The sequence below is a fragment of the Anser cygnoides genome, chromosome 13 (genome assembly GCF_040182565.1).
Source record: "Anser cygnoides isolate HZ-2024a breed goose chromosome 13, Taihu_goose_T2T_genome, whole genome shotgun sequence".
NCBI classification, from domain to species: Eukaryota; Metazoa; Chordata; class Aves; order Anseriformes; family Anatidae; genus Anser; species Anser cygnoides.
In genome coordinates this window covers 13,025,557-13,049,917 of record NC_089885.1, presented here as the reverse complement: position 1 = coordinate 13,049,917, position 24,361 = coordinate 13,025,557, and the positions used below count along the sequence as shown (strand labels likewise).

The window sequence follows — 24,361 nt, the reverse complement described above, 5'->3', positions numbered from 1 at the left end:
ACGAAACAGGCATGGTTCTGGGCGAGTTTATGGCTGCCCACAGATTTTGAATAGAACAGAGGAAGTGAGTAGCACATCCGTTATTTAAAGAAAGCCACGAGTGGCGCTAGAATCCTACGCGCTTAGAATCCTACGCTACATATTCTGTGTGTGTTTTTTTTTTAGAAGTTGACTATCTACCGTGGGTGCCAGAGTTGTAGAAGACATATTAATAGTTTATTTCCCCCGTGTTTCCACCCCAGTCATCTTTCAGCTCATTACTTGTTAATAACTTTTGATGTGGTGGCGACTAGAAGTTACAAAATGGATACGTAGTTGTATTGCTGTTGCTTACTACCAATGCTATTACCCATTTATATTGAAAGCTTTTAACAAGAACAGCATGTAACCAGTTTTGCTCTCTTTGCTGTTGAATTTGTAATTAACCAGTCATGTAAAAATCTAAAATGATGTTAAATCTAGAAATTCAAGCTGGACTTTTTTGTCCAATATTCTAAACTTGGTTTTATATGGCACTAAATGGAACTGAAGTATTTCTATCAGGGCATGTGCCCCATGAGAGAGATTTTGTATAAACTAAGACTTGCAAGTTTATGCCTTCAAACAATGAATTTTGGATTAAATACTTGAGCTACAAAAGAACTGAAGGCTAAATCTAGACAACTGCACAATATTGAATTCGATTTACTAGACTGCTCAAGTTGCCTTACATTTGCTTTCTCAGTGGCTATGCAAATCAGACCGGTCTCTTGTGGCTACTCACACTTGTCATGGAGGAGTAAAGGTAAAAGTGAAGTGTTCACTGTCTCTCTTTAATTAGATATGGGCAGTATAAAGCACTGGCACCTCCAATGACAGAAGGGTTAGTATGGGGTGTTACGTAATTCAGGTGGCTCTTGGTACCATATTTTCCCTTGAGTCTGAAAATTTTGTCCTTCATGTCCAAACCAGGAGTTTTATTATTTAAAGGAGAGCAGTAATGACATAATTGTGATAGCTGATATCTTGGAGGTGGTGGGAAAGTGTCATCAACTCAACCAGTGATGTTGGTGATATCACTTGCTATGAGAAACTCTGGCTTAAATCTTTGCAAGTAGGCTAATCTTTTTTTTTTTTCAGGAATGGCTTAACTTTTCTTAATGTAAGGCTGAATACATGGAGGAGTTTGCAGTGAGTCTTTAAACTGACTGTGGTAAAACTTCCTTAGTGTCTCCTTTTTACAAGAAGACAGTGGCCCTGAAGTTTTTTTTTGTTATAATTCCTTGCTTTTTTATTAATAAAATGCTCTTGCTGACCTGTGTGTCTAATAGCATGGACTTCTAGGAAGCTTGCTATTTTGGTTGATGCTAAATTTAAGGCTTTAATACTTGTCTTTTTCTATAAATATTTTGATCAGTAATGAAAAACTGTATTTTTTTTAATGAGTACATCTAACTTAGGGTGTTACTATCCTCTTTTTTTTTTTTCTTGTAAAAATGATATTACTGATTAAGAGCCACAGTGATGGTTCAGGACCTTGAATTCTGCGCTTCACATATGCAGAACAAAAAGGCAGTTTCTGTTCCTAAATCTTACTATGCTTACTGTAGTCTTTCTTTCACCTGTTATTTTTGTGAGGTTTGTGGGTGGGGTGGACACAGGGGAATAACAAAGCAGTTAGCATCGTAGGCAGTGTCTTGCTAAGCATGCAGTCTAACTTTAGAATATAGTGGTGTCATTTTTGTGCTTCAAAACTTGTAGGCTTAACTCGACTTGATGGGTCTTACCAGCATCTCATCTTCTTTCAAGGACAGAGGCTTGCATGCAGTGTTAATATGCAGCTCACATGGCTGTCCCCGCATGTGGAGCTCTGCAGGTTAGCTTCTCTGGGAGCTAGGTGAAATTGCTTCCCTGGAAAGGGCTGAGCAAATACATAAGCAAGACTTGACCACCTTTTTTTTTTTTTTTTTTTAAAATGAATTCTTTGGATGATGATGAGTGAGCCAAGAGACATAGTTTCTTTTGGGATGTGGGTAGAGATATCTTCTCTGGGTTTAGACATCAGTCCCAGGTTTAGAAAAGTTACATATTTCATTTAGGGGGCTATTAACCTTACCTCTGGCAGTTGAGACAATTGTGAGCTCTTCTGCAGAATGACAGCCAAAATAAGCTGGGATGGTTTGAACAGCCCAAATAATCAGTCTTTTATCTGTTGATCCTAAGTAAATAGGTTAGAAAGTACTTAAGAGAAGCTCAGCTGGTAGCCTTCTGGCAGACAGCAGCGACCAGTGGCTGAGGGGGATGAGCTCTTCTAGGGCACAGCTGTATCTAGGAGGAGATCCAAATCCAGGGCAGAGGTTCACAAGCTAAAAGGATGCTCCGCAGGCATAAAAGTGGCTCTTCCACAGCAAATAATCCTACAAACCCCTTCGGAGTCCTTGTAGAGAGCATCTGGTTAGGCTGTAATGATTTGCTGGTGTGGGGTAAAAGCTTAAACAGGCTATAGCGCTAGCATGCTGCTTACTGTGCTGCCAGGCTGGTGGGTGCTGTGGGACATGGTGCAGGGGTGCTGTGCAGCCATGTCCTGTCCTCCCTATGTGCACACAAAAGAGTCCATACTATGGTTATAATCAGCTGCCTTCAGTAGTTTAGATTGTTTATTCATTAGTACAATTAATGGTAGGAGGGAGTTGGCCCAGAAAATGAGACTGCAAAAGAAGAGGTTGCATGGCAACACTATGCTCCTGAACATGGAGTCAAGAATAAATAATGGTGGAAAAAAGAAATAGGAGGAGGAAAAAAATGAGTGGGCTGGAGGAAAAACGCTGTCTTTGTATTGACTTTATTGTTTCAGTGCCATCCCAGATGTGTCTAACAAGTCTGACGTTGTTCTAGTTTTTCTTTATTGAGGGCCCCTCATAAAGACCTCCACTGTAATGCTTGTATGTGTCACTGGAGTAGCCTGACACCGCTTTGCATAGATGCAGGTTTATGTGAAATGCTCAGACGCGATGGTGGGAAGCCTGGTTCTTATGCCCAGTTCTTAGGGGGCTTCTTGCCAGCAGAAACTACTTTCTAATTTCTTATCTTTCTGCTTTTCTTCACCGAAACAAACCGTGTAGTGCTTTGTGATGAATTGTGTGTGTCATCCCTGGCACATTAATATTCCTTCAGTTCTGGAACATGGGTCTTTCTGGTGGCTGCCATGCATAAATGTGCATCTGTAAAAAGCAAACTAATGCATTTTAAGGAGGGATACCAGAAGGAAGAAAGTACAATGAAATAAGACTGCAGTAGTTTATCTAATCTTCAGGTAACTCCTTTGTTTTGGTACAGGACATTCAGTCTTTACTGTTTTGTTTCTTTTCTGTTACTACAGTTTAACGAGTGGTTTCCTATGTGATTTTGTTGTTAGTATTGTTTTAACTAGATGAGTAGCTTTGCTTCAGGTTGAGAAGGGCTTGTAATTGAAAAAATGTGTTTATGCTTTCATTGCATTGTAGGTGTGACTCAAATTATTGATTCTAGCTGAATATGAGAATACGAGATGCCAAATGTAATGCTCTAATTATTTTGATCTTCAAAGTGAAGAATCAGAGAAAGCAAAAGCAGGCAGCATTGTTACCATTGTTTCTTCACTCTGCATTAGAATGAACAAAAAAAAAAATTGCTGCCATTGCAAATGACAATACTGCTAACTGTCCTTTGCGTTTTGGGGTGACTGGCTGTTTTTCATTTTCAATTGACTCCACTATCTCTTCAGTGTTACAAAGAAAAGCAGCGTTTCCTCTCAGCCTGTGTTCTCCAGTTGGTCATTCCATACAGAAAAGTGACTTTCAAATGGCTGTGAAACCTTTCGCTGTAACTTTGTACTGTTACAGCTCTGTTGTAACCTGTACTTTTTTTTGCAAGCCCAGCCAGATAGTTTCCTGCTGTAATAGCAACCATGAGTTGAATTTATAAAAAGCATGCTTGGTTCAGTGACGTGTTGCAAGGTATTACTTCTGTTAGGTCTTCTGGGGCTTCTGTGCATTTAGTGATTTACGTAAAATGGTGGTTCTTCTTCTGAGACACACAGAAAGACTGACTAACTTAAAAGCAAAAACTGTCTCTGACACCTCTTTCTTCAACGCTACTATTGAAATTGATTTTTATTTGCCGCTGTGGTCTTGCAGAATCGTGTATGAAATACTCTGTATACATGGAAGAAGAGCAGGACATGACAGTAGTGAGTTTTATGAACTTTCCCCGCAGGCAAGAACTGGGGTTATCCAATTTTCCACTCACAGTGGAGATAGAGCTCAAAGAGCTGCATAAACCAATAGTTAACTCTGTGGGAGATGATGTACCCTGCAGTTCTTTAAAATAACATCTACAATGAATAATAGTGTGCAAAGGTGTGTGACATTCTTTTTTCTCTTCCTGAACCTTGTTCTAGATGTCAAAATTAACCTGGACTACTTGGGAATGGCGAAACGTAGCCCTGGGATCCTGCCATGAACAGTAAGAAAAATTGAGATGCTTTGTGTATGCAACTAATCTTATTTAAATGGCTAAACCCCAGTGAAACTGTTCCTGCTCAATTAAACTGCACAATGCGTTGTCTAGTTATGTTAGGGTGGGTGTGCTGCCAGCTTTTCATGTAGTGAAGAGGTAGCACAGTAAATCGGAGGTATGGCTTGTTAGGGGAGGACTTTGGGAAACTGCTAGGGAAGTCGCTGCAGCCAGTAGGAGCGCCATGAAGTTAGAGTTGGTAGCCAAAGGATGCTTTCCTGTAATATGTAACCGTGTTGTGAGACTCCATTTTAATCTAGTGTATAATTATCTTGAGACTCCATTGTCACGTGATATCTTGGACACACAGCAGCTTGAAATGTGACTAGACAAATTAGTGGAAGAAAATAGCGAATCGTGGAGTGCTTAAAAACTACGTTCTGGGTGCGGTTTGTGTGATAAAGGCCCTAAACCGCTGGCTGATGAAAGCTGTTAGAATGCAGTCATGTTAGTTGTTACTTTCGCTGCTCATAAATTGTCTGATGTTGGACAGGAAGCTTGTTTAAACAGGTCTTGGGTCTGACCTTTCATATCTGACTTCTGTGTGGCGTTTTCCTTATATGAAGCATTTGTTAGATGTTGATTAAATGGCTTATGTATCCGAGAAAGTAAGCACCTTTAGAGATAATCTTGAGTGTTGGTGAAAATATTCAGATATTTTTCTTGTGTTGGTAGTCTGAAACTTTCCAGTTTGAAGGATATGTAGGTAAATATTTATGTATCTGTATTCTTTATGTAGCCTTTTCCAGATGTTGTAATAGGCATCCTTAAATTGATGCATTGAAAAATTATTCTGCTGAGTTTTCCCCAGCACAAAATAGATGATTTATGAGAGACTGTGTGGGTGAGTAGCATGCTTGTGAAGTGTAAATTTCAACTGAGCTTGGTGCTGTTGACACTATTTGTCAACCTTTACTGGGACAGAAATTAGAAGGCTTTTGTATTGTTGAATATCATGAATTGGATAGATACAATCAATTGGAAATGAACAGCTCTCGCGTCTAAACTCTTCACAGCAGTTTAAATGCTTAACATACAAATGTTCAAATGCAGAATACTTTGTTTTCATTTGTAGAACTCTCTGACCATGTCATGTTTAATCCTTTCACGAGAGCAATTTTTACATAAGGCTTTCAAAAGCTGGTGAATATATTTGCAGTGTTAGGCAAAGTTAATACCTTAAATCTTGGAAATCTCCCTCAATAAGAATGCTGTAATTGTTACGTTATAATCGTGGAGCAAATTACGTAGCATTAGGTCATTTATCAGAGCAATTGATAATGACAGAGGAAGCTGTTCAGTTCCTTGTATGTGCGAAGTTCTGTGTGCAAAACAAGGAGGTATTGTTAAAACTGATGGCTGTCAGCTTTTTCATAAGTTTGTCCAGCTTAGTTGAAAAGGACAAATGTATGCATTTTTAGTTTTATAAAATAGAAGATAGGTTTGAAAGCTTACTAGAATGTGGTGAAAGCTTTAGTTTTTGTAGTCCCAGACTGAGTTAAAGTTATGCTGCTCTGAGATAAAACGTTCACTTATTTTTAACTGTTCTATTTAGCAAGCCTCACTGTCTGAAAGGTAACCATGTGCACAACAAAGTTCACTTATGTTTTCTGTGATCAGAACCTCATTGTTACCTGTGGAGTTGTGAACAAATTTATGTAATATCAGAATAATCCTGCATGTAGTTAAGAGGAATTTTAAGGATGGAAATGATCCTCTTACCTAGGATATCTCAAATAGTCTTGGTTGTGTTGTTCTTCCCTCCACCCCCCTGCAATCAGTTACGTAGAAATGGTGTGGTTTGTCCTCTGGCTCTTCTTTTGAGGTGTTTATTGGTGTCAAAATCTTGACCGTTGCACTAGTGTTCACGGTCCTTGTGTTTGGGAGATTCTTAAAGTCTGTTTCTAAGACAAGTACCATTAGAAAGCCAAACCTCATCTCTGACATTAATTCTGTAGTGTTAGAAAAATATCTCTGCTGCTAAGCTAAATTACTGTTATGTGAAGCGCATCTTATTCAATTCTCATGTCATTTGTTTGGCTTATGACAAGCCAGCGTGTGGTGGGTGTGCTATATTGTGTTCTAGATAGCCTTATGACCTAGTGTTTCCTGAATTGTATCAGTTCAATGGCTGTGTTGTCTTTCTGAGGTATGCTCAAAACAGCTGTTAAAAGCAAAGGAAAAGTAATGTCTTTAAGTTGATCTGCAGCCTGGTGTTCTCTTAGCTTCCAGCTTTGCCCATTAACAGCACTCCAGAATTAATAAGCTTCCTGATGGTGATTGCTGTTTGAAATCATGCTGACTAACATGGCCAAAAGTGTTTTTCCCAGGCCTTTATTTGCATATGTAGATAATTTTTTCAAGGATGTGGTTTAGGTGAAGCCTGCAGGTAAAGGATGTGGCTGAGTAAAGTAACAACAGGTGGGAAGGCTCAGTTTAGTGGAGAGTGATTCCAAGGTGGCTCATCACACGGGTACTTGAGTGCTAGCTTAACGAAATACCAAGGACTTAATTTCTCGGTGAAGCAGGTGGCTCTGATACTCTTGTGTATAATGTAACAGAGGAGTACCGAAATGTTTTACAGCAGAAAAGGGGAAAGAAAGTTTTAATGTTCTGAGCTTTTTTGTTTTTACTGTCAGCTAATTTATACTGGCTACTTGAAAATAATTTTCTTGAGGACTAGAAGATTTCAGACCACTGAAGTGTGCATTATTTTACTAGGAAGCTTCCCAGGATTTCAACTCCTGTTATAATCACTTGGTTTCAGTCTGTTGTGAAACTAGCCTTTGATTTACCCTTCCAGAACAGGATTTAATTGGTAACTGGAAGTCTGTGGCATACGCTCTCCAGAATGGAGCTCCTGACAAACGGAAACAGTCCTGGTAGGCTAAGAGTCACTAACTCCATGCTTTCAGGCCTTTTGAGAGGGAACTAGAGGTAGGTTTTTAACAGTGATTGTAATCATGGGGGCAGTAGCCCACACTGCCTCTACCAGAGGGGTGGCCTGGAAGATGCTTTTTGTGTAGTCTGGACATCCACAAACATGGATGTGGACGTTGTCAGCAGTAGGGACCTGCTCCCGGTTGTGGCTGTAGTGATAGCAGTAGGAGGAGAGCAGCGTTTTAGGCAGGTGTCATTGCCTGAGCGTCCAGGCACTGTGTGTAATGCCAACTGATGCTCGGAGCTGCTGCTGTGGGTGAAGAGATGGTGCGGGTGTTTGGGCCAAGGGCAGGAGAGAGCAGCACTGCTGCTGAATTGACAAAGTCCCTGTGAGCCCAGGGGAGGTATCAACCTGTCAGCTCTGGCATGGAGCTGGCATGTCTCACCAGTGCTTTCCTGTGGTTTTGGACACTGGTGCCAGCTGTCTCCTTGCCCCCTCCGTGTGCTGGCACAACTCCTTGTCACTGCTGTGCGTCATCTGCAGCCTCTTCCTTGTCCCCTTTTCCTCTGGTCCTGGTTGGGGATTGCTGCATACGGAGCTGTCTTGTACAGCTCACCCTAACAGGAGAGAAGTTGATTCCCTGGTGTTGGATTACTCTAATTGCTGAAGCTCCTGATATGCTCCTGATGTAGCTTCCAATATGCCATAGTACTTTCCTGCTGCCTCTTTGGTGCTATTTTAAACTGCAGATGTTTTACTTGAATGCAATTTATAAGCAGTGTATTAGTGATTCTGTATTCTTCAGAGAACTATTTTTTCTTGTTACATGAGTGAACAGCTATACTAATGAAGCTTGTTTTTTTATGTATAAATAGCACTGAAGACTTCTAAGCTTGTGTAAGCTTGCTGAAGCTTGATTTTTGTTATATAGTGTTGAAATATGTTGAATAATAATTCTTAAAAACATTTTTAAGGTATGCTGACAAAGGGCATTATGTAATTGAAGTTAACTAGCATGATAGCATTACTTTTGGTGGGTAAAACTTTTTCACTGAGTGCAATTAGTAAATTTCTGTTAGTATAATACCTGTTCTGTTACCTAGTGTTGTATTTCAGCAGCTGACAAATAATTGCTTCCTTTCTGACACTGTTTTTTTTCAAAATGCAGTACTTGATTGGCTGCAATAAATTGGTAACTTCTGTTGTATGTTCTGTAGGGTAAGAATAGTGGTTTCTTTTGTGTATGGACTTAATTTTTTCTTTGAAAATATTTACATGTATAATTCCAGTTTGTAGATGGAAAATAGTGATGATTCTACTTGTCAATTATTGATTATCAGGGGATATTTTATAATGTTAATGCCACTTCCAGGTGATGGAACTCTGGTACCTGTTGTTTTAAAAAAAAAAAAAAAAAGTTTTATCTTGAAAACTTCCTGCATGAAACTATTCTACATCTTACCTTAACTTACCTTAAGATAAAAATGCCTTTATAGACATAGATCTCTCTATATTTAGAATGAGAGTCTCTTACATATTATCTCTTATACAAAGATTAAAACCATTTTATGTGTAAGGGTATATAGTTCAATGTCAAATTGAATCAGCTGCTGCCAAAAGTGACAATACTGCTTTCTTCATCTGCTTCTGATACAGCTGCTGAGTGCTTGCCTGGGAAGGTGCAACTGGCACCAGGTGAGTGGGATTATCTTGCTCATCTCATAGAAAACAGTTATTTATAATGGACAGTGGTTTTCTGTTGAATTGTGCAGCTAGTTGGCTTGTTAAATTGGGCACAAGTTAGGTGACTACTAGCTAGGTCAGACTAAGTGTGATGTGGAACTGCATCCTTAATTAATGTTCCCAGGCTAGAGTTTAGCCACTTGCTCCACATTTGTTTAATTGTCTTGTGTTTTTCAGCAGTTCTGTTTTGTTATGGGTTTAATTTTCATTCTCTACTGTGCTAGAGGAAGCTTGTATGGCCTGCAATTACTCTAGCTCAGGCTAAATCACAGCATCTTCTTGATTTGTAATTTCTGAGCATCATTTGCAAACACCTTCTATAAAAATGACAAGTTTGCTAAAGTCTGTCCTCTGACCTGACGAGTCTATTGACACTCCATGCTGTATATGCTCATGCGTTTATCCACTAGGAATGCATGGGTTTGTTCATTCAGTGGCTTCTTAGACTGTGCCCTTTGTTGTGCACTCCTTGATGGGTCCTGTGTCACTAATTTGCTGTTGTATCAGTAATCAGTTCTTTAGATAAGTAACCTACAGAAGCCCTGTCATCTACGAACCTTGAAAATACTAAAGCCTTCTAACAGATAATGAAATATATACATAAAAAATAAACTTCACAGGGTGCCATATGAGTTCTGTGCACTGGCATATGACCAGCATATGGAGTCTTTTTATTTATATTATGCAGTCGGTATTAGAAGTAGTTTAACTTGTCTGTGAAATGCTAATCAATTTTACATGGGTCTTAACCACACTACTTTCAAATTGTATTCCTAAATTCATACTGAAGGTCGTTAAAAGAAATGTAGTGGTTTATGTAGGAAATGAATCATTATTCATAAATACATGTACTTGCTTTTGCGTATCTGAAAAAATTATGGCAAAATTCACGGTTCTTGATTGGCTCTGGAAGGAACACTTATTTAAAAATTATACAGCAGCAGCAAAATGAGCAGCGGCAATGGCAAACAACACAAACCAAAGAGAACCGAGGAACTTGTATGGCAGGGAGAAATTCAGTGCTCAGCTTCTGTTGGGAGCAGGAGGAGGGGAGCTGGTGATCCCATTTTTTCTTTCTGTGGACATAGTGAGTAGCTGTAAGGTTGTAAGCAGAGGTGTGAATTTCTCTCATGTGTTGGGCATGGAGAATCAATGGTGAGGATGTGAAAGGTGATAGCTCTGTCATTGAAGTTGAAAGCTAAATAAAATCTTTTAAAAAAATTAACGTATTTTGAACTATTTGAATTTCTGTGGTAATGAGATGTGGCAAATATTCTGTCTGCGCTTTCTGAGTTTTTACTTGAATGGAGTAAAATTTCAGTTCTCAGTTTGAGAACTTGTGTGCGTTAACTTACCCATCCTGTACTATTCTCTTTTAAAATCTTTAGTTTCTTCCTATGTACAGGAAGACAATACATGTAACATTTTCTATTGCAAGACAGACACAGATGAAGGGATGTAGTTTTTTTTCCTCTCAGCAGTGGTTTTAAAAAAGGCTGCAAATTCAAAGATAAAAAAATCAGCTTTCACCTTACAATGTAACTGGCTCAGCATTCTTTGAGTGGATAACATACAAGCTATTTAAAATCTTGCTCCAAAGAAATTTCTAGGTGTGGGGAGGAAATGTACATATATAAGGAATTTCATTTTTGAAGTCACACGGATGGCTTTTTATTTAACTAGGTGACAAGCTTAAAGTTAATAGAAGTACTACTGACTATGTGAATAGTTTGGCCAGTCTGTACTGTTAAAATTCCTCTGGAAGAAGGTGAAACTGATATTTTCGGAATTCAGATCTAGTTTTGTTGGGTACAGTGCAAATTTACTGTGCACTAATAGCACATTTATTTATCTAAAAACAACTTCAACAAACTTGCAACTTAGTTGACTTAGAGTAACCTGTTTAGGGAAATAAGTAAGTTGGAAGAATGAAAAAATATATATTTGTAATTAATATTTGAAAGGTCAGATTTTCCTAATTCTCGATCAACCTGGAGTGATCATTGTAGTTGATATACAGATAAGCAATCCGATTAAAGACCACGTCAAAACAACATTGTTTTGGCCTCGCCAAGGAGGTATTTGGAGAGATGACTAAACCATCTGTAGTGTTTACCTGCCCAAGATGAAGCCAACTTCCTTTATTTCTTGGAGTTAATTTGGTCCTAACCGTAGAGCTTTCTGAAGACAAGGAACACCATTCTTTTGATAACTTCACACAGTTATGTAATGTATGTGTCTCATCAGAGAAACCTATGCTTTGTGCACAGGATCATAAAACAATGAACAAGACTGCATTATCCCTTCAAATTGTGTTAACCATTCTCCAGATCCTACTGGACTTTACAAATAACTATTTTTGTGTACATTTGTAGGAAAGCAATTCAGATGTACGTGGTACTTTTTGAATGTGTTTTATGATGAAGGATAGATAAAATGTATCCTGTTTACTCAGCAGACTTCTTTAATGGAGGAAAGCCTGGGGTTTATTTGAAGCAAGTGGATGTCCTAAAGTGCAGTAACAGCAGAGGTTAAGAACCACATTATTCTACCAGCTGCTATAGCAGCAGTGGGAGGGAGCAGTGAGTTAGATACCATTAAATAATTCACTTTGATGCTGTTATAGTACATTTAAAGTGTTGCAGAGCACACACTGAATTTGTAGTTTATGCCTACAAATACTATGTGTGGATTCCTTCCACTAAATATCTAGTCTGCTTTAACAAAATCAAATTTTTGACTAAATCCGAAATTAGCATCGCATGTGATTTTTCTCACTGAAGTCAAAATGTTATTTATAATGGTACAGGACACTTGCGTGGGAGAGGATGATTTGCAGAAGTTTGTTTTTCATTATACCTAAACTGATCTGTTGTTTCAAATCTTGATATAGGTTTACAGTTTTGTGACAGTATCTAACAATACTCATTGACATTTGTGTTAAAAATATTAATTCCGGCACAGGAATTTCTGCTTGGGGCCGTGAAGGAACAGTAAATCTAAAGAAATCCATAATTTCCTCTGCTACTACTTTTCTTAATCTTCACTTATGCTTAACAATGCAAAATATTCAGAAGACCAAAAATGTGGCTCTTCTCAGGGGTGTTGCATAGTTATATTTTTCAGTGCTTGCTGCTAAACAATGTCAGAAAATTTAAATATTACAGCTTTGCCACTCTATCTTCAAGTAGAAGTGTGGTTTCAAACTGGAAGATAGGCTGTAGTCTTTCATTCTGATTAATAGCTGTAAGATATCATACCCTTGAGACATTAAAAAAAATAATCTAACAAGACTGTCACTTTTTGATCAACTATATTAGATCTTAAAAGTGGAACTCATTAAAATTTTGGCCTGCTCTGTGCAAATTAATGTGATTGTCTTGCACATAAATAATTTGAGCTGTTTCTCTCCCTCTTAAAATAAAAGGTGGCTTTAATGAGTCACAGCTTCCATTTTAGTAAATTGTTCATAGGATAGGCAGGCTCAGGAACAACTGGGTTAAACCAAGAGATTATTTGAAAAATCTAGGTCATGTGCTCTCTCAGTTCACTTGATTAGTTTTCATAATTCATTCTTGTTTCTAATGCGAAAAGCAGTGTTATACATGGAAACAAGAAGCAGTTTTCTTTCCTTTATGTTCCTTTTTCTCTGTAATTCTACTGTAGAAAGTTAGTAAAAAAGGGGAAAAAGTCGTATTTTAAATGTTTAGAACAAATATTGATTTGTTTTATGAAAATCTGTGGGATCTGAGTGACACAATGCTATTTATGGATGTCTGTCTGTGACTCTGCGTCAATTCTTTTCTGTTTGACTACAGGTGCATGAAGAACAGAGAAGATATTTCCGCTTATCAGAGATGATGTGGAGAGACTCTTTGTGAGTAACTGTGTTTCCTAAGAAGTCCAAAATGATTATGTGGGAATATTTTTTTTTTCCCCCTAATATAGAATAACTGTCATTTGCTTAATTTTTTTCTTTTGGTTCTGAAAAGCCATGTATACAGATCCCTTGATGGAAAGCACAGACCAAGCTGAATGTTGAAATAAAGTGCTGGAGGACTGAGCAGTAGAATATGTATAGTTTCAAGCGATTAACCACAATGCCCAACTTTTCTACAGAAAGTCTGCTAAAGACTTTTACTGTTGACCACTGAATACATTCTAGACATCAGTAAGAACCTGTGATGTTTGGTCTGTGGGTAACTTTCAAGTAGGGTTAACTAGGTACTTATTCAAGTTCTATAATGCTTACAGAGGGGCTATTAATACTATTGTCTTTGTCTAATTTGGATTTTCATAGATACAGTTTTGTGATTTGTAGTTTAGTAACTACCAAAAAAAAAAAGTGTGGGGGGGAATTGATGCTTTATTTCCTCATTCTGGGATGTGAGATTCATCTTATGCAAATAGTGGGTAGTATTCTGTCATGTTTTCAGTCAAGAGGAAATTCTGCTTCAGGATAACCATGGCTTCTAGTCATCTTTACCTTGCCTTCTTCCAGCACTTCTGCACTTGCCAGTTCAGGAAGGATGCTGGAGTATTTCTTGCTTAACAGTGTCCTGGCAAGATGCTGGATTCTTCATGAAGCAGCAGGAGAAATCCTTGTGCTGATCCACCTGGCTTATCGAGGAGAGACAGCGCTGATTTGTTTTACCTTGTGACCTTTAGACTGCTCTTTTGGCCAAAGTCCACAAAGACGTTGCCACTGTTGGCTGAGAGTAGCGATAATATGGAATGTTATTTGATAAAATTACTTTTAACAGTAATAAATACTTTAATAAAACTGTTACTGTGATGCCTTTTGCAGGTAGTCAGTGTAGTGGATTACCCGATTCATCAGCCATGGTGCACGTGCTCATTGTTTTCGCATTCTGGTCAGGGCTCAAGCAGAGCCCCTTGGTCAGATATCACGGGCAGAGCTTCTTACTGCAGCTCTTTGAACTGCTCTGTTCTGCTTCGGTGATGTTTTGGCAGTCCACCCTATGACCTGGTAAATCAGGTAGCAATTGCTCAGCGGTCTGTTGCTTCATTAGGCTTGCATGATCATTCAGTGGATGATACTGTTCTTAAGATTGTCTATGTTTAAATTCTTCAAACCTGACAACAGGTACTCCTGCTGTTGGTAATGAGAACGAAGGGATGCAACTAAAGACTCCATTTGGTACATACTCTCTTGTTTCAACTTTCTAGGTTTCTTCCTTAGGACAAAAGAGATTTTCCCTAACTATAAGTCTTTACCCTTTTAAAAAATAAGTTCTTTGAACACTTGATGCAGCTTTCTAGCAGGTTTAAAGGTAAATGAGGGAGGTAGGAGTTGTGTGGCTGTCAGGTCTGCACAGGCAGACTAAGTTTATTTGAAGTGTTTTAGACAGGAACAATTTTATTTGCTCTCCAACTGGCTATCACTGTATAGAGCTTTGAAAATCTGCAGTTGAGAAATTCATTATATTTTTAATAGTAGTAATTTAATAATGAATAATAATTCATTATGAGTTATTTTAATTATTATCATGCTAGTAAAATTGGAACTTAATTGCTCACGCTTCCAACAAGAAATATAGCTGCGGTGTAAATGTTCCAAATATCAGTCTTCATACCTTAAATGAATGTTTTCTTGGCGATGCCATAGTTACTGATGAAATATCAAATTTATTTTTTTTTAACAGATATTGACGATTTCAGTGTGGTATTTTTCAGAAAAGACTCTGTGGAAAAACACACGGCAGTTATCTTGTGGGGCTAGCATTTAATTTGTACAGATGGTTGCAGTTAAGGACCTTTTAGCTGCATAGCAGTCAGCTTTTCACTGTCTTCAGCATATGGTTGGGTCAGGTTGTGCTCTGATATTTAAGACAGCGGATAAGGCTTACAGCCAATGACACCCACCGTGAATAGTGTTTCTGGATTTGCCTACATTAAGACTCCTCTGTGTCAGCATTAGTAGCTGCAATAACAGGTAATAAATAACTGGCTAGTTTCATTAATTCTTATGGGATTATTTTAAGGGTGAATTTGTTAAGATGTAATGGGATAACTTGTGAATTGAATAGTGTTTAATCCTTGTTGCAGGGTGGAGGTGCAGGAACTGGGTTCTTTTCCCAGTTCTGCATGATCATAACCTTGGCTTTAACCTCTGTGCAGCAGTATCTCTTTCTGTGATTGATACTAAGTTTTATAAAGTTTGTGGGATGTATAATGCAAATTGTTACTTACTTTTTATTGTTGTTGTGAATATTACTCTGCAGTTTTCAGTGTGCAAGATTTTTGGTTAACAGTGGAAAAATGTTTTACCTTTGAATGCTCAAGCAGCAAGCTTTAAAGGGCTTAAAGCTCATACTGCAACTTGAGTTAAAATGTCTTTGACAATCGAGAATGTATGATAAGATTTTTCATTTTGCAGTATTGACTTCTACATTCATAAACTTCAAAAATACTAATTCACAAGTATATTGGATAATACTGAAATTGTAGAAAGTATCTTTGAGCAAAATACAGAGATGTCTACTCCTTTCCTGTGTTGATTTTACTCCTTGAGCCTGACAGGCTGAATGAGGGTGCCTTGTTCTTTTTGACATCTGTCTGTGTCAGAGTAAGTCTAATTTGTACAATAGTAATAGGTACTTGAGCTGTGCCCTTGGTAATCAGTAGATTACGGGTGTATGTGACAAGCTGGGTGCTGAAGGGACATGCTGTATCTAAGCTATTCAGTTTCCTGGTGAATGGACTAGTATGTTCCATTGGCCTTCCCTGATCTTAGTAACCACGCAAACCTTTATGTTCTCAAAATAACTGACAGTCAGCAGATGGTTTGTTACTGTGATTTTTTTTTTCACTGCTAGTGAGAGAGAGTTGTTAGTTCTGTTGTCTTACGGGTCATAATACAGGTTATTCTTCTACTTGTATAATATTTGCTGGGTTACTTCTCTGTGCTTTTTTTTAAATGCAATGCTCATCTAATCAAACTTTTGTCGGGGGAATCTTCACCAACATGGATTTATTAAGTGTAGATGTTGATGATGAGCTTTAATATGCTGAAGTCATGATCATAGATGACTTGTACTGGAGAAAGGTGAGATACAAGTCCTCTACAGAACACATAAAATATGGTAACTCTGTAGGGGCTTAAACATTTTGAGAATGCTTTTAAATCAATTTTGTATTTTGGGGCCAGCTTGATAATATTTTGAGTCATGTTGCTATAAATGTGAGATCAAATTTGGTTCATTATGCACATTCAGGTGTGAAACAGTTGTTCAGCTGACTTATAATTCAAAATAATACTTTATTTAAAGCAATGCTTTGACATACACCTCACTTGCAAAAATACTGCTTTCTGCTACTTCAGTTTCAGTGCAGTGTGGTGAGACTGTCCTTGCACAGTGCCCTGATCTGGTGTCACATGCAGCCACTTCTAGAAACAGGTGAGTTTCAGGCCCCTGCCCCATTTACATGAAAGGTGTGATGCCGTGTTACCAGGCGGCTTTTTCACCCTTGGAAATCTTCAGGTAAAAGCTGATTTTGGCAGTAAAATAAGGGCATTGAAGAATGGGAGGGAAGAGGGCATGAGGAAGCCCTTTTGCCTGCTTTGAGGCTTGTTAGGTGAATATGGACTAGGCAGTCACCAGCCTGGTTCTTCACAGCTTCCTTTCCAAAACCTGAAATACAGCCTGAAATGGTGGATGTTGAAAGACACAGTCTCCAGACTTCCACTACAGTCTGGAGAGACATTCCTGTGGTGGCTACTGGATGTGAAGTATTGGGGAAGAGCTCTTGGTCTTTTCTCTTGATGAGGCCATCAGCTGCACTGCTGTAGCAGACAGGCCTGAGGCGTTAGTTTAAATGCGGGGGTATAAGTCTGAGGAAGTGTTGTCTTCAAAATCATTAGTGTGGAAAGAGTAGCCGATTATTTCTAGAGTTCACCTGAAATAAATGTATGAAGAGAAGGGGGATGTCTGATGATGGCATGTGGCTGGCACAACTGGTTCTATGATTCTAGTGAACTGGAGTTTGAGTAAAGGTGTGTGCTCTGAGCTTTTTTTTGGATGTCCAGCTATTGTCCTACAAGTCACTTGAATGTATAAGCTGACTGGTCTGTTTTTAAATATTAGTTGCATAGATCTTTCTGTAAAATGCCACTCCATGTTTGTCTTGAAATTTAATGATGACTTTGTTGTTGTCAGACTTGTTGCTCTTGGACTTCGAATTATGAAGCCTGTAACTGCCAGACGTGAATTGATTTTAGAGCCAAGATCCGTTAGGGCACAGATGCCGGTCTGCTTAGGCAATGAAATAATCCCGTTTTAGCTCAGGAGAACAGAAGCATGATTGTGCTCCTGCAAATGTTATGCAGAGATTGAAGTTGCTGAATGGTTTTGTGATTATAGGTTTGATAGCATTAAGACTATAAAGGTTGTTCTTTTCCCATGTAACAGCTCTAGAGGCTTATTTTGCTGTCTTTACAATGTCGTATTAAAGGTTGCTGTAGCTATGCAGTGAAATAGCTTGTGTGCAGACATCCTTCTGGACAATTTTGGGACACATTTTAAGATGAGGGGAATGCAGGTAGATATTTTCAAGCTTTATGGTATGCATGCTGGTAATATTTCCATTTTGCTTGCATCCTGCATGTTGGAGTGCATTTTTTTTACAAGCTAAATGTTTACATGGCTTTAATAATGCTTGTCTGTTATACAAGCAGGTTTTACAGTAGAATGGTTTACATAAAAACGAGAATTACTCACACTGATTTTAAATATGACTTTGTAATATGGAGTTCAGTGTAGTGGATCCTGTCCTATTCAACGGTCTCACTTCCTTCTTAGTATATGCAGCTTACCTGAAATTACTGTTTGTAAATGGTATTTCAGGAAGTCTCAGTTGATCCAGAATGTGATAATGTCTGAATTCTAATGAACTACCATGTGTGATGTGAAATGGGTTATTTTTTCAATAACAGAAGCTTCATTATATTGTAGGCCTTAGACAGTTTCACACATTTTTTTTTAATAATGAGCTTTTGCTTTTGTCTCAAGGAGACAAAATTTAATAGCTTTGGAAAGAATACGTTGATCTTTTAAAAAACGTAGTGACAAACACTGTTGTAGCATCATTGCAATTAAAGCGAAATCCATGGGGAATGTTTTTTGAAGGTATATCTTGTGCCCTGCTTAGTGCTTGCTCATCAGCATCCCTGAATCAACAGATGTTGCAGCTGGGAATATGTAGCTGTATCAGAACAGCCTCAGAAAGGCCTGGGTCGGTGCTGTTACTGTGCTAGCAGAGTGCTCGGCAATCAGCTTACCTACTGTCATATTTAAAAAGACTGAAGAAACTTACAAACTTTTTTTGAAGCATATTTCTCATTTTTTAAATTTAGCCAGGTGAATGACTTACTCTGTGACGAGTACAGATCTTTTATTCATTTGAATTTAATGATTCTGTGCTTTTATTTAATTTTTTAAAGTTTTTGAAAATGCTGTGGAAAGTACAGTTCAATATCAAATTTGCAGAAACAATCTTTAGGTAATAATTGTTTGCATATTCATCCGACCAGCATTACTAGTATACGAATGTAAATCAGAACATCTTTCATGGGAAGTTCTTATAACTCGAATACAAAATAAGATCGCATGCAGGTGGAGATCTGTAGAAAATCAAGTGAGTCAAATAGTTGTAATATATCATCACTCTGACCAATGTCAAGTGCTATTATGCATTACTGTTGTGGCTATTTTGGAGGAATTATCGCTGCTTTATTTTAAGGCGCCTTTGTGTATAAGGGATCACATGAAAGTAAACAGAGGTGCTTCATGCACAGTTTGCTAAAGGTTGATCTAATTAAGGGGAACAAATGTTGCAAATACAGCAAGGCTGAGCCCTTAAGGGCATTAAAAAGCAGCTTTTCATGCTTAATGTGGTGATAGAGGTAGGTGTATTGGATGGATGCACTGTAATAAATAACACGGCTGAAGGGACAAGGCAGGAAGACATTTCAGTAGAGTTTCAAAGGCTTAAGAAAACTGGAGTTTGCCTGGAACTAGAAATATTTTTGTGAAAGATGAATTTTACCTGTGTAAGTAATGAGGGAGAATCTTGAAAATATTGTACAAATACTTCTGAAAAAAATAGTGTATATTTGACAGCAATTCTTTTTACAGACAGCATGCACTAGTATAAGATGGCTTGTTCAGTTTATTCTGATTTGGTAGTGTAAACTGATGTCATTTACAGCAGTAACTGCATTTGAGGCTTTTCGTAGTATGCATAAGTTCTTTAGAGAAACAAGACCCTTCATGTTTCTTATACCTTTGGTTCCTTGCCTAGTACTTCAGGCATGATGAAAAGGATTAATGTAGACTATCCAAAGACTCAAAGTCATATATAAGTAGAGAAGAAAGATTATTTTAATAAGTATTGTCACATTCACTCATGGATTTATAACATTAACATGTCTGAGGATCGAGTTCAACTTTGAATTTCATTTTCATTCTTGATGCTTTTTTGGCAAAGAGAACTACTAATAAAATTCAGTGATTTTTATACAGAATATTTTCATTTTCTGGAATGCTTCGTGGTGGCAAAAGTGGCAATGTTGGTCTTCATTGGGAAGTAATTTATTCAGTCCTTAACATCTTTTCAAGAAGTATTTTATTGAAATAAAAAAGGAGGAAAAATAATTGCATGCTTGTGAAAGGAGCAATCTTTTTTATGACTATATTTTAGGTATTGGAAGCCTGTGATTAGGTCACACCGAGGATCCCCAGCCCCAGTTGAACAAAGATCAGCAAATAAGTGAACAATTCCATTCTGTTATTGCATTTACTCTGTGCTTCAAATTAGAGATTATAGGATTATTGAAAGGTCTACCTTGGATAGAACCTCAGGAGATCATCTGATCCAACTTTCTCCAGAAAGCAGGGACTCAGATTGTTCTCCAGGGCCCCATGGAGCCAAGTCTTAAATATTTTCAGTGAGGGAGTTTGCAGTTTCTCTAGTAAACCTATTCCAAAGTTTACTTGCTCTTAGCGTGAACAATTTTTTTATCTTGTGCACATTGCCTGTTGTGCTGTCACTGTGCGTCCTTGACAAGTTCTTCCTTCTCCCTTAAATATCTTTAAGGAAGTCTGGGATTAGATCCCCCTGAGCCTTCCCTTCTTGAGACTCAAAATTAGGCCCAAGTCTGATAACATTCCTGTTCATACTTTAAAAGTTAAGAAGCAGCAAAATTTTGGTGCAGTGAAGCTTTGGTCCTTGTGTTAAAACTGAATGCTGTATTACCTGCTAAATGTTCTTGTGTTCACAAGGTACCAATGAATAGAAGACAGATCAGAAATTAGCATCCTGGGTTATATCCTGTCTTTGCAAGCAGAAGAGGACTAACCAAAGTTTATGGTAGTTAAGGGAGTAGTAGAAATGCAGGCATCACAGTTGAGCAGTATATTCATACAGAAATAATCTGTATGCGATAGGTCTGTGGACCTTTTTGTGTTGTCACAGCTTTTGTCCTTTAGGGTTTAACTGAAGAATCTGAAGCTATTAAGGTTTTTCCTTCTGTTGTTGGTCTTGATGGTCTTTACACATTTCTTCAAAAATATTCTTTCAAAAGAGTATTGTGGGGGACTGCACACAGATGCTGTTGTGCCTCAATAAAGTTCAGCACGTCTTGTCTGCTTTGTGGTTTTCTGCAATTTATTTTTCTTCAAAGAAAAAGGCTTGTTTTCTCATCAAAACAATAGATGGACTCCACAGAACGTGGGCAGTATTGGCTGCAAACTTCATTTCTTCTACCGTAATAGGCACGCTTTAGGATGTCTGCTCTCATCTAAGATTACATGTTGCATTTTATCTCCTTTGGTCAACAGGGCAGTTACTAACCTCAGCGGCATGGATCATTCTGTGCTCAGAGGCGAGGTGTCAGCAGTGCTTCATGACAGGTATGTGGCAAGTGGCTAAGCTCCTGGAGAGACATCAGCATTGTTTTTTTTCCAGAGTGGCAGCCTGAGAACTTTTTCCCTACCTGAAAAATTGAGGAAGTCTGCAAGAGCTAGTTATCAAGTGACTTTTGAAGCAAAACGACTTAGTGATTTGTAAACTAGTTTGTTAGTCTAATAATGGACTACATGATTTTTAAACAACATAGGGAAAAAGGTCTTACTTTCTACAGTTCTCTAATTCACGACTGCCATGGATTTTTCAGATATAGTTGATCCAGCTGCCATTGCATCAGCTTTTAGATTTTTAAAGACCAGTTTTAGAACAAGTAGGGAATAACTTATTTGTGAAAAATGTCAGAGTATGCTAAAAACATTTCTGATATGACTGAAAAGAGATTTCTGTACTAAAATGTACTGACTTCAGCCATTCTGTCTTTTTTCATTACACTTGCAATTTATTCTTTTCACGCTTGCTCTTATTTAGAAAGAAAAAAGATTTAAGGTAAGGATTTGAGATGCTTATCTTCTCCTGGAAGAAATTCCAGCAAGCTTATTTTAATGTCTTCCATTTTGAAATACAGTTCATAATAAAGGAGCAACTACATTGGAAGTGCATACTTCAGGATCAATGAAGGCTGTTGAGGGAAACAACTCAGTTTTCCAGACAGTATTCTTCTATAGCTTGGTGACTATCAGTTCCATAAATAGACACACTGAAATCTGAAATCCAGATATCAGTATAATTTCAGCAGGTAACAAGTATTAACAGCTGAAACTGTTGCACTGTTGAAGTGCAGAAGTACATCTGTCACAGAAAACTTTCAGCTATAGCCACTACAGTTCTGCCTCATTACAACATTGTGCATATTTTTATACCTGACTTACATGACACTACTGAAATGACACTTCACGATACTTCTAGCATCTTGCAAGTCTCTTTCTGTCTTCCAAAGTTTTCCATTGTTTTGCATTCCAGATGTTTTCAGCATGTGGCTGCCCTTTTCCAAATTCCAGATTTACTTTCACTTCTCTGTTCCACTTTACCTGCTCAGACTAATTGAGTCATACCTGGCAACCAGGTAGGTGCAGGTGTATCAGCCAAGGACCTGTAAAGAAACTTCGTATGAAATAGATGTGTTAAATCTTCAGATGCTCTCTGCCTACTCCTGTTGTCTCAAAGAGTGCAGAGGTCATGTATCAACAAGTCAGCAAGTTCCCCAGTACCCCATCTGGACAAGGATAGCGAAGTTGTGTTTGCAGTTGCTTAAATGTAGATTGACATGATTTGAGTGAGTCAAAGCAGTGTGGGAGTAAAGCAGAACATAAGAACTAAAGGCAGAGGAGCTTGTAAAGCTGTTTTCTCCACAGCATTGTTGGCTGTTGTCTGGGTTCCTCTTAGCTTTCTCAGTGAGGTTTTCTCCTTTCTTGCTCAGTTTCCCCTTTGATTAGACAGTCAATACAATTATGTTCACTTCTGATTTTAGATAATTAAAGCTGGGCCTGTGTAGTAAAATATATAGAAGTCTCACTTGGATTTTGCTCACAGGCTTTCCCAGGACATCACCGGTCTGTCATTGTAAAAGTGGATGTCCTTTTCATTGCTGCTCTTTAGTGGGGTGTGGCAAAGATACCGGCCAACATGGAGTAATTACGTGATGCATACTGGCTTTATCTGAAGTTAGTCTAGCCATCTCTTTGCTATACATGGTTTGGGATTAATGAGGAGTGCTGTTTGAGAACAGGAATGGCCTTGTTCTCTGGACGGTTAAAGTATTGGGTTATAAGACAATTTAGAGTGCAGAACCTGGGGGCAAAGGGAGGGAGAAGGAGGGTGAACGAACTGAATCGTATTACTGGAATTTGCTGTTAGAAAGAATTTATGTGTTTGACAACTGAAAGGCAAGGCTCAATAATTGTACCTAATTTTACTTTTTCCGAATGAAATATGTGCCCTTTGGATTGTGTACCTTTTTTCCCAGCAGATGATTTTTCTGTAGCAAGATGTTGGTAGTTTGCTTATGTTTCTGCTTCAGTTAAGGAATCAAACAGAAAAAGGTATGTTTATGCACGTTGTTGCTTGATTCAGGATATGAGCCAGAATACAAATTTGCGGAAATTTGATGTGAATCACTGAAGAAAGGGTACTGTTCAATAATAGTGTTTGTGTAAAACATGTGTGGTCCAGTAATTGCTGTAACTCTTGGTTTCCCCATATAGGCTTATTATTTAGTGGACAGTTTGTAATTTGCTGTTTACAAAGACTTTTGTAGCAAATATTCATCTTGAGCTACTAGATGCATTTTACTTCAAGCTCAGTACTGACCTTGTTGAATAAATATCTGACTTATTGCCCTGTCTTCCTCCCTTCCTAATTGGACTGCTGTATCCTGTGCTTTTGGATTTGTAGTAGTGCATGGCTGGCTCAGCAGAGATTTCCCAGGTGTCTCCAAAATTAATCTAGCCTTCTTTTCGTGCTTCCAGTATATGCTATTCAAAGGCCTTAAAAGCTTCATCTTTCAGGGATTTTAAGTCATAAAAGTACTGAGTTCATTTGAAATTGCCTTTGAATTATTAGACACCAACACTGCTTTCAGTGTGAGGTTTGAAATTTAGAATTCCAAGTGAGTGAAAAAGTGCTTTGCTGAACTACAAAAATGCATCTAGTTAGTATTAGTTATAAATGTCTGTAAATACATGGGCAGGGAGGAATAATTCAGGCATGACTGCTATCAGTGCTTGCTTTTTGAAAAATATTTTAGCACTTCATGTGGGATCATAGCACTGAATTTTGTAGATAATATTTCAGGATATATGCAGCAATACTTAGTTCAGGTGGCTGCAGTCACATTATGCCTGGCCACAGTTATCCATGTTGATTCTTTTGAGGATTTATTCTGCAGTCTTGGTGTTACGTGTATTATTTCTGTGGTTCTTGCAAGATCCTTCAGGTAAACTAACTGTTGTTGCAGTCTGACTTCCAGTGCTGTTTGTGATGAAAGTAATGTTTCCTACTTCTCATGCTGTGTATATTTGACCTTGGGTGGTCAAAATGATAATTACATAATATATGCTCAGGGACCTTCCAGATCAGAAGTAAATATTCTATAGCTCTGTTTTTTTTTCTATTACTTTTCACAGTTACTTCTCTTTGAATCTTTGCAGAGTGAGAAGAAATGGTTACTGAAAAGCTGATAGCTTGGTAGCTGAAGCATGTGTTGTGTGAAGAAGCGTTTCCTCTATTTTTTTTCACCAGACATCTGCTAGTTTCATA

The 24,361-nt window shown here is 38.1% G+C and overlaps 1 protein-coding gene across 6 annotated transcripts in view; it reads left to right on the top strand.

Moving 5' to 3' along the window:
- KLHL13 (kelch like family member 13) overlaps nt 1-24,361 on the top strand; it is a 78,302-nt gene that overhangs the window by 5,922 nt on the left and 48,019 nt on the right. The window contains exons 2-4 of one of the 6 annotated variants that reach the window (XM_067004819.1): nt 4,418-4,482; nt 12,976-13,034; nt 21,019-21,090. In XM_067004819.1, the coding sequence (XP_066860920.1) occupies nt 13,015-13,034; nt 21,019-21,090 (92 nt within the window). In that variant the 5' untranslated portion in view covers nt 4,418-4,482; nt 12,976-13,014. Of the gene's footprint in view, nt 1-4,417; nt 4,483-9,070; nt 9,110-12,975; nt 13,035-21,018; nt 21,091-24,361 lie in introns of those variants that run through there. The other 5 variants (XM_013183324.3, XM_067004822.1, XM_067004820.1 and 2 more) reach the window with 5 other exon arrangements.